The 16,811-nt window shown below is 44.8% G+C and overlaps 1 protein-coding gene across 1 annotated transcript in view; it reads left to right on the top strand.

Annotated features, from left to right (window-relative positions):
- Positions 1–14,231, top strand: part of COMP (cartilage oligomeric matrix protein) — a 97,584-nt gene extending 83,353 nt beyond the window's left edge. The window contains exons 17-19 of the mRNA XM_033956119.1: positions 10,350–10,522; positions 11,759–11,898; positions 12,408–14,231. Of these exons, the coding sequence (XP_033812010.1) occupies positions 10,350–10,522; positions 11,759–11,898; positions 12,408–12,466 (372 nt within the window). The 3' untranslated portion in view covers positions 12,467–14,231. The remainder of the gene's footprint in view (positions 1–10,349; positions 10,523–11,758; positions 11,899–12,407) is intronic.
- Positions 14,232–16,811: the final 2,580 nt, after the last annotated feature.

Here is a 16,811-nt window from a genome sequence, read left to right as displayed (position 1 = left end):
TTTGGGGAATATTCCTTTTTCTAGTGAGTCATTCAGTCAGTATATTTTTGATTGATTTTTTTGTAGGAAATTAGGGCAGACATCTAATGAGCATTGAGATTTGGAGTAATCCTTCTGTTTCTGTGATTGGGCAGAATTCCTCACAGTATATATCTGATGGACATTTTGTTTGTGGAGGGTTTTCTTTTTCTTCTGATTTTGGGCTGTTTCCTAGTACTTCTATGCAGTTCGCTGTGTTTCATTTGTGGTGTATTTTTTGCTTTGAAAAAGATTGCGAAATCATCTGCTGTTGGGGGTATTTGTTGATTTGGTTGTTAATTTAGTTGGGTTGGCTAGGAAGTGTGTTTGGAATATTTTTTTCACATCTAGTTTTCCTTTTTTGATTTGTTCAGAATAATACTTACACCTGGCTAGTTTTGATCGGGTTTTTGTAGTAGCCGATCTTTTTTTTTCTCCATGAGATTTTGTTTTCTCCAGTTTGCTGCTTATTCCATTTTATTTCTAGGACCTTGCATTCCTGTTTCAGTGATAGTAGTTCTTCTGTGAACCAGGGGGAGTTTCTTCAACATGCATAACTTTCAAAGCACGTGTGTTTATGTTATATTTTATTAGCATTTGTTATACCACATTAGCATATTACAGACCTAAGCGGTTTACAGTACAATACAAATAATTTATGGAAGGACCTTCATTAGAGATAGGAAAGTACTAGATAAACACTTTTGATGATATATGTATCCTAACAAGAGAATGAAAGAGAAAAAAAAAAAATTGTCCAAGAATCATTGCGCTGAACTGAATTCCTTCAATAAATGTGAGGGATTTCTGATGAATGTCAGCCCAGCCTTAACTTGCTGGCCTTACCAATGTCAGCAAAGGCCTATGGGAGTTCATATCTGACCTTAGGGCATGTCAGTGGTCCTGGGTTCAATTCCCAGACAAGCCCCCAAAATGTAAGGTTTTGGAGGGGTAATGTTGAAGCAAAGGCAGCCTTACAATCCGCCAGGTCCCGGGGTTTGATACCCTTGTTGAAGATTCAGTAGGCAGTAAAATTACTGACAAAGACAGCTAAGAGTGCTTGCATAAAGAATATATATATTGTGCAGAAATAAGTTTAATATTACAGAAAAGCAAGATTTATAAAGATATATCAAGCATTACAATTAATGAGAGAGAAAAGACAGTTTATCTGCCTTAGAGTCCAGAGGAAAGAGAGAGAGAGGGGAGGGGTGGTGTTCCAGAGAGAGATGGGGTGATGCACAGAGGCGGCTTTTATAGGTTGGAGTCTTATTCTAAAAATATCCCAGTATCTTTCTGTTTATAATTTGTAAACTATTTGAAACAATGGTGAATAAGTTGAGTGGGGTGTGAGAGACCTGGAGAAGAAAAGAGGGAGAGACTGTCCCTCATAGACTGGAGTCAAATGTAATTTCCAGTATCACTCTGACAATGGTTTCTGATTAACCCTAACTATCTGTGTTAGACCATGCAGCTGGACTTACTGTATATCTTAAGCACAGACATTAACACCTCTTTGCACCTCTTAGCTGTACCAAGGTCCTTTGTTACCTTTAAGAACTTATGTAATTTAGACATTCTGGGACAATCTAAGGCTGTTTGCACTGACATGCACTAAGGTCAGATATGAATGATATGATCTCCCATCTCTTTGCTGACATTGGTAAGGCCAGCAAGTTAAGACTGGGCTGATAATGAAGACCTGTCCTTCCCAAATGATTCCTCAAAATAGAAGGTCTTAAGTCTAGTTTTGAATGACTGTGTAGTTACTTCTAATGTCTGGAAGTAGATGATTCCATAATTATGGACCAATGAAATAAAAGGCTTTATTTCTCATAGATTCCCGCTTGGCCCTCTTTGCTGAAAGGAGTACTAGTCTGCAATCATGTATTGATCTTACTGTTCTTCTGGGATAATAAGGTCTTATTAACGAATGTAAATATTCAGGTTGTCGATGATATAGAACCTGATGAACCAAAGTTAGCATTTTAAATTGTATTCTATAGTAAATAGGCAACCAGTGAAATTTTATGTGCTTGTTGATACAGCAAAAGGGGTGTTAAGGGGAGGCAAATCACACGAGGGCACATTCAGAATTCTTCTTATTGATTAGGCCACTTGGCTTTTCTTTTCTTAGACTGCATCTCAAAAATGTAGGGATTAATAATAATAATAATTTTATTCTTATATACCACCAAAGCCAGGGTAGTTCGAGGCAGTTTACAACAAGAAGAGCTGGACAATCAGCAAAAGCAATGTTACTTACCGTAACAGTTGTTGTCCAGGGACAGCAGGCAGCTATTCTCACTAGTGGGTGATGTCATCCGACAGAGCCCCGATATGGACGTCTCACAAGCATGTCTTGCTTGAAGAAACTTAGAAGTTTCGAGATGCCCGCACCGCGCATGCGCCAGTGCCTTCCCGCCCGATGGTCCGGGCGTGTCTCCTCAGTTCAGATAGCTAGCAGAGAAGCCAACCCAGGGGAGGTGGGTGGGACGTGAGAATAGCTGCCTGCTGTCCCTGGACAACAACTGTTACGGTAAGTAACATTGCTTTATCCCAGGACAAGCAGGCAGGTATTCTCACTAGTGGGTGACCTCCAAGCTAACCTCAATGGGATGGTGGGAGAGTTGGCAACTTAGGAGAATAAATTTTGTAACACTGTTTGGCCAAACTGTCCATCCCTTCTGGAGAAAGTATCCAGACAATAATGAGAGGTGAATGTATGAACCGAGGACCAAGTGGCAGCTTTACAAATCTCCTCAATCGGTGTCGATCGGAGGAAGGCTACAGAAGCTGCCATTGCTCTGACCTTATGGGCTGTGACCTTATAGGGAAGGGGTAATCCAGCCTGGGCATAGCAGAAAGAGATACAAGCCGCCAACCAGTTGGAGATGGTGCGCTTCTTGACTGGGCATCCCAACTTGTTTGGATCAAAGGAGACAAATAGTTGAGGAGCAGTTCTGTGTGGTTTGGTGCGATCCAGGTAGAAAGCCAAAGCACGTTTACAGTCCAGAGTGTGAAGAGCTGATTCTCCAGGATGAGAATGAGGCTTAGGGAAAAACACTGGAAGTACAATGGATTGGTTGAGATGAAAGTCAGAAACCACTTTAGGTAGGAATTTAGGATGAGTGCGGAGGACCACCTTGTCATGATGGAATACTGTGAAAGGCGGGTCCGCCACCAAGGCCTGAAGCTCACTGACCCTGCGAGCAGAAGTGAGGGCCACTAGGAAAACCACTTTCCAAGTGAGAAACTTGAGGGGAGCCTTGTTGACAGGCTCAAAAGGAGGTTTCATAAGTCGAGAAAGAACAATATTGAGATCCCAAACCACTGGAGGTGGTTTGAGAGGAGGATTGACATGAAAAAGTCCTTTCATAAATCTGGAAACCACAGGATGAGCAGAGAGAGGTTTCCCCTTTAGAGGCTGATGGAAAGCCGCAATCGCACTCAGGTGGACTCGTATAGAGGGTGACTTGAGACCAGACTGAGACAGGTGTAGAAGATAGTCCAACACAGAGGATAGAGAGGCTCGCCGAGGCTCCGTAGAGTTGGAAATACACCATGAAGAAAATCTAGTCCATTTTTGGGAGTAGCATTGACGAGTAGCAGGCTTCCTGGAAGCCTCCAAGACATCCCTCACTGCCTGGGAAAACTGGTGAGGGGTTATGTTGAGAGGAACCAAGCTGTCAGATGGAGAGAGTGCAGGTTGGGATGAAGCAGTGATCCTTGATGTTGAGTAAGCAGTGAAGGAAACACTGGAAGAAGGACCGGCTCCCTGCTGCTGAGTTGAAGTAGAAGGGAGAACCAAGGTTGCCTGGGCCACCGAGGAGCTATCAGAATCATGGTGGCATGGTCGGACTTCAGCTTGACCAGAGTCTTTTGAACGAGAGGAAATGGAGGAAACGCATACAGAAAGCGATTCCCCCAATCCAGCAGGAAGGCATCTGCCTCGAGGCGATGAGGAGTGTAAATCCTGGAGCAAAACTGAGGCAGCTTGAAGTTGTGGGGAGCCGCAAAGAGGTCTATCTGATGCGTCCCCCACTGTGCAAAGATCTGATGAAGGGGGTCGGAATGGAGAGTCCATTCGTGAGGCTGGAGTAGACGACTCAAGTTGTCTGCCAAGACATTGTCCTTCCCCTGAATGTAGACAGCCTTGAGGAAGGCATTGTGGCGAACCGCCCAATCCCAGACTTTGAGAGCTTCCTGGCAGAGGGAGGCCGAGCCCGTGCCCCCCTGCTTGTTGACATAATACATGGCGACCTGATTGTCCGTGCGAATGAGGATCACCATGTCGTGAAGCAGATGTTGAAACGCTTGAAGAGCATTGAAGATGGCTCTGAGCTCCAGAAGATTGATTTAATGGAGTTGGTCTGCACTGGTCCAGAATCCCTGAGTGCGAAGACCATCCAGATGTGCCCCCCAGGCATAGGTCGAGGAATCGGTCGTGAGAACCTTCTGGTGGTGAGGAGTGTGAAACAGCAAACCTCTGGATAGATTCGAAGAGGTCATCCACCAAAGTAGAGACTGCCGAAGAGCAGGAGTGACGAGGATGTGTCGAGACAATGGATCTGACACCTGAGTCCATTGAGATGCCAGGGTCCACTGCGGGATTCTGAGATGGAGTCTGGCAAACGGCGTCACATGAACTGTAGAGGCCATGTGCCCCAGGAGGACCATCATGTGTCTCGCTGAGATGGACTGGCGAGAAGACACAGACTGGCAGAGATGAAGAAGAGCCTCCATGCGCTGAGGAGGAAGGAATGCTCTGAGACGGATGGTATCCAGGACCGCCCCGATGAAGGGGAGCGACTGGGTAGGCTGCAGATGAGATTTGGGAAAGTTGATCTCGAAGCCCAAACTCTGTAGGAAGGAGATAGTGGCCAGGGTCGCAGAGATGACCTCCGGGCCCGAGGGGCCTTGATGAGCAAGTTGTCAAGGTAGGGAAAAACCTGAAGACCACTGCTCCGGAGTGCTGCGGCCACCACCACCAGACACTTCGTGAAGACTCTGGGAGACGAGGATAGGCCGAAAGGAAGCACTCGATACTGCAGATGTAGATGTACCACCCGAAATCTGAGATACTTGCGAGAGGCCGGATGAATGGGAATGTGAGTGTAGGCCTACTTGAGATCCAGAGAGCACAACCAGTTGTTCTGCTCGAGGAGGGGATAAAGAGAAGCTAGGGTCAGCATGCGAAACCTCTCTTTGACCAAGAACTTGTTGAGGACCCTTAGGTCCAGAATGGGTCGCAGGTCGCCCGTCTTCTTTGGAACAAGGAAGTACCGGGAGTAAAACCCCCGGTTGTGTTGGTCCACAGGGACCGGCTCGATGGCACGAAGCCAGAGCAAGGCCTGAGCTTCCTGAAGAAGAAGGGCGGTCTGAGTCAAGTTGGAAGGATACTCTCTTGGAGGGTGGTCCGGAGGGACCCGAAGGAATTGAAGAGAGTACCCTTCCCTGATGATAGTAAGGACCCAGAGGTCGGTTGTTATCGCCTCCCATCGATGACAAAAATGATGGAGCCGCCCCCCGATGGGAAAAACAGGGAGAGGCAGAACGAGACTGGTTATGCTCTCAAAGGGACAGTCAAAAAGGCTGAGGAGCCTTGGGGACAGTGGACGGCTGAGGCTTTTGCTGAGCTTTCTGAGGAGGCTGCCGTTTCGCAGGTTGCCTCGCAGGTGGAGCTTGCCTCGGTTGATAACGCCGTTGATATATTAAAGGCGGTCGAGAGGGTCGAGACTGCTGAGGCTTAGGCTTCGGCCGAAGAATGGACTGAAAGGACTTTTCATGATCAGACAGTGTCTTCGTGACGGTCTCGATGGATTCGTCAAAAAGATCTGCCCCAGCACATGGGACGTTCGCCAGGCGGTCCTGAAGATTCGGATCCATGCCAATGGTCCGCAACCAGGCCAACCGACGCATCGCCACAGAGCAGGCCACCGCCCGGGCCGAGAGCTCGAAGGCATCATAGGAAGATTGCATCAACTGAAGTCGAAGCTGGGACAGCGAAGCAACCACTTCCTCAAACTCAAAACGAGCCTGGGATTCGACGTAGGGCGTAAACCTCCGAAGCACAGGAAGAAAAAATTCCAAGTAGGTGGCAAAATGGAAATTATAATTCAGAACTCGGGACGCCATCATAGAATTCTGATAGATGCGTCGACCAAACTTATCCATGGTTCTGCCCTCGCGACCTGGAGGCACCGAAGCATATACCTGGGCGGGATGGGACCGCTTGAGCGAGGATTCGACCAGGAGGGACTGATGAGAAAGATGAGGTCCCTCGAAGCCCTTATGATGCACCGTGCGGTACCGAGCATCCAATTTCCCAGGGACCGCAGGGATAGAGTACGGAGACTCAAAACACCTCATGAAGGTCTGGTCGAGGAGCTTGTGCAGCGGCAGGCGTAAGGACTCGGCTGGAGGACGAGGCAAATGCATGGTATCAAGGTACTCCTTGGAGTATCGAGAGCCAGAATCGAGGGTAATGTCCAGGTCATCCGCCATCTGCCTCAGGAACGAGGAAAAAGACAGTTGGTCCGCCAGCGCCGGCCTTCGAGAAGAGCTGGAAGAAGTCGAGGCCTCGGACTCCACCGAGGCCTGAGAACAATAGGGTGAGTAAAAAACTTCGGGGTCCTCGAACTCCGGTCCCAGAGGAGGAGACCCAGCCGAAGCAGAGTACCCCATACGAGGCAATTTCTTCTGAGGAGAGACGGTCAAGTGTCTAGAGGAATGCCTCGAAGAGTGCCTGGATCGATGTCCCTCACGATGTCTGGATGGGGATCGAGCCCGTCTGGTAGAATACTGATCCCCCGAAGTCTCCATAGAGCAGATAGGACTCGAGGCCAAAGATTGGAGAGGCAGAAAATTTGTCGCTTCCCCCGACGACGCCCAGGCTTGATAGGGGGTTCGGAAGAACTCGTCCTGCTTCTGGCTATGCCCAGGACTGGGAGGCCTCGAAGGTGGACGCCACACCGACTCATGGGGAGGAGTAACAGGCTCCAAAGGAGGTAAGTCACTAAAGGAGGCCTTCCTCGAGGCACTAGGCTCCAAGGGGGGCATGGCAGTACCCGAGGCCGACCTCGAGGCGCGGGACGCTGACCGCCGCTCCTCCTCGCCGAGCAACGAGGTCGAGCGGCGCGGAGGAAGAGGGGCGCCCCGCCCCTCGGAATCGGAACTGGGAGGTCACCCTGGATCGAGGCAATCAGCCGGGGTCCCATGGTGTTCATGAGTTCTACAAACTGAGCCTCCAGAAGGGACCGCAACGAAGCTGATATGGAGGGATCCGCACCAAAAGGGGGCCCTTCCGCACGGTCTCCGCGCTCCTTCGGTGCCGAGTGCTTCTGCTTGCCAGCCTTCGGCACTTTGAGCACCACCGGTGGAACAGTAGGGGTCGGCGCCTGGTCCGAGGAGACGGAGGAAGGCACCGGCGCCGAGGTCGAGGCCGAAACCGGCGTGAACGATGCTGGCTTCAGAAGACTCGAAACAGCCGGGGAGGCCGAGGGCTTCGTAGATGGAGTCGAAGCACCAGTCGATGTCGAAGCTGTAGGATCCAACGCAGCTTCCATCTTGAACATGGACTCCCACAGAAGACAGCGACGCTTAAACGCTCGCGCTGTCAGAGTGGAGCAAGGCTGGCATGATTTCGGAAAGTGGTCCGGACCCAGACACTGGAGGCAGCGTCGATGCGGGTCCGTGAGCGAAATCACGCGCTGGCACTTGCTACACTTTTTAAAACCGGTGATCGGCCGGGACATAGGCCGGAAAAGCTCCGCCGCAAGGTCGAAGGCGCGGGGCCCAAGCCACGCGGCCGACCCGGAGTCGGAAGAAAAATTTTTTTTTTTTGAAAAAAGAAATCAAAGAAACAACACACGGCAAGAGTAAAAGGAACTCAATCCGCAGCGATGCAGAAGGCAAAAAATAGAATTTAATGGGCGCAGAAATGAAGTAAACTTATCAGCTCCGCGGAAGAAAAAGAACTGAGGAGACACGCCCGGACCATCGGGCGGGAAGGCACTGGCACATGCGCGGTGCGGGCATCTTGAAACTTCTAAGTTTCTTCAAGCAAGACATGCTTGTGAGACGTCCGTATCGGGGCTCTGTCGGATGACATCACCCACTAGTGAGAATACCTGCCTGCTTGTCCTGGGATAAAAATATTTACAGTGACATCATCAAGTACAAGTGGAGAGGGCGGATACAAGTTGAGTGGGAGTAAGTCAGAAGTGATAGACACAGAGAAAAGGTGTGCATTGATTAGGATCAATGCACTCGAACTGAGGCTCTAGTCAGCAAGAGCCTACAAATGAGTGTGACTTACTCTTAGTGTGGGAGCCGTTATCTCTGCATACTCAGCTAGAAACAAAACAGCTAATGAATGCACCATTTCATCTTGGACTTTTCAGCAAGCAAGCAAACAAACAAACAAAAACAAAAATTGAGAGAAGAATCAGAGCCGATTTAGATTTTTCCTAATTTCTCAATATTTTGTAAGAATGTGCAACTGAGGCTCTGTCCTAGAATACCGGTACTCAAACTAACTCTCAGAGAACTCCCAGGCAAATTTTCAGGCTTTTCACAATGAATATGAACTTAGTTCATGCACTGCCTCCAATATTCATATCTTTCTCTCATGTGTAATCATTGGAGGATTCTGAAAACCCAAACTGTTGGGTTTTGTGCCCCGAGAATTTGGTTGAGAATCACAGATCTCTTGGACATTGCTTGGCTGAGTAAACCTGAATCAGCCAACAAAAGTCTGTTAAGAATAAACAGCCAAAGTGTGGGTGGTCATCCAGGGGTCTTAAGCGATTATCTTAATGTACTATAAGTCAAGAAAGGCAGGGAGATCAGAGCCAGCAAGAGATCTCATGTGAGATTATTTGAAACGCAGGCATGATTATAATCTCAATTGCTGAATGCCTTTATTTTTATGTAGGACCTCCACCCTCTCAGCACAAATTTTATCTCATGGTAATGGCCCCTGCCATGAGCCTCTAATTCCTAGGTGCCGCTTGGCGTGGTTGTTAATCAACCACTAGGCACATTTACAGAATTGTGCTTAACTTGACTTAGGCATCACTAGGCATGCTAATGGTAGGCACATGCACATTAGACCAGGGTTTTCCTGGCCTAATTTAGTGGCACCTACCAGACACTTAATGATGCCTACATCATACCACACCTATCCTCTGGCCCTAGCCACACCCACTTTTCAGGTAGGTGTCATTAGGTGTCGGTAAAGGGGGATGGGATTTGTATATCACTTTTTCTGTGTAGTTTACATATTTTAGACAGGTACTTATTTTGTACCTGGGTCAATGAAGTGTTAAGTGACTTACCTAGACTCACAAGGAGCTGCAGTGGGAATCAAACTTATAACCTCAGGGTGCTGAGGCAGCTGCTAACCACTAGGCCACTCCTCCTTGATTTAGGCATCAATAGGCAACACGCTGACTTATGTGCGCAGCTTCAATTAATGTTAATTTTTTTAAAATTTACTGGCATTTTCAATTAAAACAAATTCAATTAACAAATTTGGAGTTGCACATGGAATTCAGCTAATAGTCACCAGGTGTTCCTAATTAGGGCACCTAGTGGTATCTAATCTAGGCACCATTTATAGAATTTCCTCTAGTGCTCAATCGCAAGACCATGAAACAAAATGCTATAAGCAATCTGGAAGCTAATCACTCCCTTAAGAATATATTTATTAATATATTCATTATAAATACATATGAGGTTTTGTTCTGTGCAGTAATGATATTTTCGGCACATGTTAATATCTTGTCTGTTAAGCAATAGATGGGCCAAGGAGCACTATTGTTGGGCCAACTGATGCCCTAAGCATGGTCCAACAATGGTGCTCCTTGGCCCGTCAATTGCTTAACTGACAAGATATTAAGACTCAATATGTGCTGAAAAATATAATTACAGAACAGAACAAAACCTCTTATTTATTTATAATGATTGGAAATACCCTGAAATTCATGTTGGACAATGGGTATGGCAGTTAAAGAGTTAAGGGCATGATAGCTAAGGGGAAAACCCTGTGGTGACCCCCTTCCCTTAGTGCCTTAGGCATGTGCTTGCTTTGGAGATGAAAAAAGTGTATCTGAATTCAAGAAAGCTTTGGACAAGTACTTTGGATCTCTAAGGAAGAGTTGGGGATGGTAAATGGCATAGTTGGGCAGACTGGATAGGCCATGAGGTCTTTATCTGCCTTCATTTTTCTATGCTTCTGTTATGCAAGATACCATGTTTACACATTTTGGTTGTAGATTGTGTTTAGATTTGGGTGTAGATTTGGTTTAACTTTTTATATGGTACAGGCAGTGAAGTCCACAAGTGGCCCTGGGGAACAGCTGCGGAATTCTTTGTGGCACACAGGAGACACTCCCAGCCAGGTGAAATTGCTGTGGAAGGACCCCAGGAATGTAGGCTGGAAAGACAAGACTTCCTATCGTTGGTTTCTGCAGCACAGGCCTCAAGTGGGATACATCAGGTAGGATCAAATAGGGTTGTTTTTTCTTTCTACAGCTGACAGAGATGGGCTGTACCATGTCCAAGTTATAATCCCATAGCCAGGTGGAGCTGGTGTACTTTGGTTACATGTGGGCTGTAATAAAATCACCATTTGGTGTCAAAGATTTCAAATATTTATTCCCTTACCCTAATATAAGTCGCTTCTTCAGGACATGACAAATTCAAGTAAAATAGTTCTTCTGATGGCCATTCCAATTAAGAGAATCATAAATCATGTCCTCTTCTGGACTGTAATTTCTGATCACTTGGGCCCTTTCTGGCAATTACCTATTGATGAAACAAAAGGAACCCAATAATCTAAAAGTATGTTGTCAATAGTGAGGGTACAATGGGATCACCTTTATGTGCACAAGTGACAACAGGGATAGTAACAGAACCCTCTTTACACCCTGGCACTGGCTTTTGGTATTATTCCCCAATTATTTATTTATTCATTAAATTATCTATATCAGTGTATCACAAATTGTGTGCCGCAAGATGCCAGGGAGGAGGAGAGGCACTGGCTGCCTACAGGATATGCCTCTTGCAGCAAGAGGCACATCCTGAAGGCAGCCAAGCAACCAGCACCTCTTCTCCTTCCCGATGCCTTTCCATGTCGCTTCCTTTCTAGCACCCCCTCCCCCCAGATGGAGGGCCTTAACACATGATGTCACTGCATCATTATCTGTGCACTTAAGGATGCCCTTGAGTCAGGACTACCAGTTCAGTGTGCTGCGGCTTCGCAAAGCTTGCGAGACACAGCTCTATACCAGCATTTTCCGTCTGTGCTGGTGGGTTCACAATCTATCTAATGTACCTAGGGCAATGGGGGGATTAAGTGACTTGCCCAGGGACAAAAGGAGCAGCATGGGTTTGAATCCACAACCTCAGGGTGCTGGGGCTGTAGCTTTAACCACTGTGCCACACTCTCCCCCATAGTCTTAAGATGAGGACATGTGACAAACACTACCATATTAAATCATCTAAACTTCTTTTAAATATTTCCATGGATGTCAAAGGTAGTACTTTCCTAAATATTAGGTTTAATCCTTTAGAACTCCTAAAATTTTATCCTTTGATACCTTTTCTGGGTTACAAGGTACATATCTATGTAAAAACAGCATGAATATGCATGTTAACATTGGCAGGAATACCCAGGTAGGCTGGCCTAACAACCAAAGCTAATGAAGCACCTCCCATTTGTCTTTCCTTTCAGAGTCAGGTTCTTTGATGGCCCTCAAGTGGTGGCAGATTCCAGCGTCATCTTAGACACTACAATGAGAGGTGGCCGACTTGGAGTTTTCTGTTTCTCTCAGGAGAACATTATTTGGGCAAACTTGAAATATCGTTGCAATGGTGAGTGAAAGCTTGTTTTCATGATATTTAATCCTTTTGGGAGTAAACAAGCAATGATATCAGGGAGATCCTGCATGTTCCATATTAAGGCAAGGCTCCCAGTTTCTATTTCTGTCATTTGACTAACTCAAATTCTCTCAAGATTTCTAACCAAGTGTGACAACAGACCTGTTTTATCTAAAACAGTGGTTCCCAAACCTGTCCTGGAGGACCCCCAGGTCAGTCGGGTTTTCAAGATAGCCCTAATGAATATGCATGGAGCAGATCTGCATTCCTGGCATCTCCATTATATGCAAATCTCTGTCATGCATATTCATTAGGGCTATCTTGAAAACCCGACTGGCCTGGGGATCCTCCAGGACAGGTTTGGGAACCACTGATCTAAAATGTCATTGCTTTAATTGAATGCTTGGTTATCATTTTGTCACTTTCAAAAAGCAGCCTTGGATTTAGTCAATTCTCAGATTAAAAATGCAATTTAATGTTTACTCTAATTTCTTTCTCCCCAGATACTATTCCTGAAGATTATGAGACATTCAGAGAACAGCAACTCCATCTTAAAGCCTAAGGATAATTTTATGTTGATATTTATATAATCAGAGCATCAAATCTCAGTTATTCTCTAAATCATCATCTTGAGTTGATCTTTTAGTAATACTAAGTAACAATACTATTATTCCTTCACATCTGGAAATCCTACCATACATGAGCAAACTTTTTTTAAAACTAAATTTACAACTTTTCTAAGAAATCTACGTATATCTACTCACTCATAAGATTTAACATTAACTGTATATTGTACATTCAGTAACAAGACCTCCTTATGCAGCTCTTTGGTCAGATAGATACAAATTGTGGCATGGATCAAAAAGGGTGGTGTGAAGAACTTAAATCTGGAAGACCATGGCATGTTGGACATAGTATTGAAAGTTTAAAAAAAATTAATGACATTCCAAAGAATATTTAGGTATCAGCTATCCTAATATTGTGAAGAACTGAAGGACTTTCAACTTAAGTCCTCATTATGATAGCTATGTTACCTACTTTCCTTATACCAAGTCAACTTTAGTAACTAAATATGGGTAGCTAGATTCTATGCAGCTGGACAAGAGTCCCAAATTATAAAAGTTTTCTTATTGTGAACGGGGTGTGGGGAGGGAAAGATATAGCTCTGCAGTTCAAAGGTTAGAGCATTTCAGCTACACTAACTAGCGAGTTAACAGGCCATGGCAGATGGCCTCACTTAAGCTGCTTCTACATTAATGGATACCTGTTTTGTGCAAACCACATTTTGAGTAAGAACAGCACTACAAAGGTCCCTGTATGTGTGGAAGTATATGCTGGGAAGAAAAAAAAAAAAGGTTGTAATTGACCCTTGGTATTTCAATTCTATCCAGCGAGCAACAGGACAGAAGAAAATATTTTGTGCATTAAAACTGTAGTAATAGACTGATGCCAAAGCTAGATCTTTACCCCCTCCCATGCAATATTATTTAAAATAAGGCAGAAGATACTTCTCTTCAGTTTTTTGTGCGTCTGAATAAAGGCATTTTCTGTGTAGACTGAAAACTAAAGGCTGAGGTGACATTAAAAACTGCTGAGATCTGAAAACAGGAGCATAACAGAGGAAAGCCAGAGGAACTAACACACTTTATAGTTGACCACCTTTGTACCAATAACAACATAGGGACAGCAAAGGAAGGCACATTGGAAAAGCCCGTTTTTTTACATTGCTCTTTGGTCAGGTACCCTGGCTGATACTCACAGTGCAGGTGGTAGTTAATGCTATATTAATTTCTTATTCTGTATGCTGTTTAGAACAGTATAACATATTGCTATACCCACTTGATTAGAAACAGAGGCCCCTGGAGAAGAAATGACCTCCAGATTCAAGAGTCCCAAAAAGTATTATCAAGTGTAACAGTTTCTTCTTATCTTATTAGCACTCAGCAGTTGCTATTTTCTACCTTAAGGAGAGAGTAGTCATTATTGTCCATTAAATGTCGTCCACAACAGTCTATATTTAATGTTGTTTTAAATGTCTTTATTAAATGAATACTAAAAGATAAACTAGAGAAGAAAACCACTTAAGCACCAATGGACCATTAACATTTCAACTTTTTATTACATTTCATTACAAATAATGCAGAGATACAAAGACAAAAAGCCCTTGCCAAAAAAATGGAAACAAAAAATAAAACTGAAAAGTGTAGATTTAAAGTATGCTGCTTTTTGCACATCATTTTTGTCAGCAAACATTTAATGTCAAATTCAATTTTCCTTTTTTTGACCATAGAAAAAGCACAATGAATAAAAACAGACATTGTACAAGACTCAGAAAAACCTGCTGCAATCCAGAACTGGAGCTGAATTTAAGACTTGCATATATCAGTGAAATAATCAACCTGTGATTATTTCATTAGCCAAACCGTAAAATTAAATTAAAAAAAGTTAAACTTGTAGTGTACAACTTTCAGGGATACATTTTCCCCTATACCTTTAGACTTGAATTTTTAGCTGCCAATTCATGAGAAAATCTGCCACAAGCAATTAAAAGTTATTGGAAACAGAATTGTATAAAGCTGTCTTCAAGAAATTCATCTTCACCTTGTTTACAGTTCCTAGGTAAAATACACAAGATGGCTACCTCTGTACCATGCAAAACAAGGGCTGCCACCCTATGCCATTACCCTCCTTCCAACTGCACACTCCACTGTCACAGCAAGATAATCATTTGAGTACTAGGATCTTTTAGTAAACTATTTTAACAGGGAGAGGGAGAAGGTGGCAGAACATACCCACTAGCCCATATGTTTGGGCATTCAGCCCTCTGATGCAGAAGGAGTGTGTTCCATGCTTGGAACCAGGCTTTCAATCTCTGGCTGCGTTTAACCTAAGAACACTTCTCTGTTCCCACATAGGCAACTTGCCCTTTGAGATAGCTCAAGTATATCAAACTCATGACTAATGATGGGCTACTATGACAGCCACGCAGTCATCATCTCTATTCTTCCCATTACAATTACTTAGAAGCCAGAAACTACAACATGGGCCGCACAGAACTTCTCTGTAGAGCACGTTTGACATGCTTGAGATGTCTCCAATCAATGTTCTGAATTTGTTCCCTACAATGATTTCTCTAAAATCCCATCCATCAGTGAAATTCATTTGAAAATTAGGATCTCATGATTTTTCCCTGAATCACATTAGTGTTTTAAGATAGTAACATAACACGGCACATTTGACTAGACCAATTCTCAGAACAGACCCAATCAATTGGATTTCCAGGAAATTCACACAGAATATCCACGAGACAGATTTGGGTGCTCTGCCTCCCTATGTCATTTGCATTCAAAGCATGCAAGCATGTCTCATTGGTTGGGTGTGTCTTGAGGAATGGATTGAAAACCCTTACACTCTGACATACTGAAGAGCATGGAGAAACATCTAGCACAGGAGTCTCAAAGTCCCTCCTTGAGGGCTGCAATCCAGTCGGGTTTTTAGGATTTCCCCAATGAATATGCCTGAGATCTATGTGCATGCACTGCTTTCAATGCATATTCATTGGGGAAATCCTGAAAACCCGACTGTATTGCGGCCCTCAAGGAAGGACTTTGAGATCCCTGATTCTAGCAGAAAACCAGATGATTTACTGTAAAAAAAAAAAAAAAAAAAGTCATACTACACAAGCGTGCAAAGAAACGCAATAAATAGTTCTGGCAAATGAGGTTTAAAGTATAAACTGATCTGGCCTGGTGCCTCAGTGAAAGTGCCATTATGTAAGAGACCAAGGTTCTGCTCCTTAAATCAGCCAGAGTTGGACATGCTGCAGACATCCATAGCACCTAGGACAGGGGTGTCCAATGTCGGTCCTCGAGGGCCACAATCCAGTCGGGTTTTCAGGATTTCCCCAATGAATATGCATGAGATCTATTAGCATACAATGAAAGCAGTGCATGCAAATAGACCTCATGTATATTCATTGGGGAAATCCTGAAAATCCGACTGGACTGCGGCCCTCGAGGACCGACATTGGACACCCCTGACCTAGGACTAATACAAGCAATAGGTCAGGGGTAGGCAATTCCGGTCCTCGAGAGCTGGAGCCAGGTCAGGTTTTCAGGATATCCATAATAAATATGCATGAGATAGATTTGCATTTCAAGGAGGCAGTGCATGCAAATCCATCTCATACATATTCATTGTGGATATCCTGAAAACCTGACCTGGCTCCGGCTTATGAGAACTGAAATTGCCTATCCCTGCAATAGGTCATAGTCTATGGCAGGGGTAGGGAACTCCGGTCCTCGAGAGCCGTATTCCAGTCAGGTTTTCAGGATTTCCCCAATGAATATGCATTGAAAACAGTGCATGCAAATAGATCTCATACATATTCATTGGGGAAATCCTGAAAACCCAACTGTAATACGGCTCTCGAGGACTGGAGTTCCCTACCCGTGGACTATGGCCTACAAGAGGTTGCACGGGAAATTTTTGGATGTATGCATTGTGCAAAAGAATAAATCTTGAGTTTCTGCTTATAAGCAGTCACTTTTACCTAAGGGCTTTGGGGGCATTTTAATCCACTTGTTTCTTGACATCACTAAAAGTCCCAATCCCCAGCCTTCCCTAAATTATAATGGCTCTTTTGCAGTGGGGAGGAGTGCTACCCTCCCCCCCACCTTGGGCTCAGGTTCCCTCCAAAATCATGGCACCAAATACTTGGCTAGTGGAAATGCTTAAGTCTCACCAGCCCAAAAGATTTTCTACTGGAGCCCCTGCCCATGCTGTCTGAGCAACAAAGAAGTCATCAGGGTGCTCCAGCTGCCAGTGCCGGCACTTCCACTTATGCTCAGTTCATGCATTGAACTAAGCATGCACGGAACTACTAGTATTGGAGGCTGGAGAAATCT

The sequence above is a fragment of the Geotrypetes seraphini genome, chromosome 8 (assembly GCF_902459505.1).
Source record: "Geotrypetes seraphini chromosome 8, aGeoSer1.1, whole genome shotgun sequence".
NCBI lineage: Eukaryota > Metazoa > Chordata > Amphibia > Gymnophiona > Dermophiidae > Geotrypetes > Geotrypetes seraphini.
Note: the sequence above shows the minus strand (reverse complement) of the source record. Positions and strands in the feature narration are given on the sequence as shown.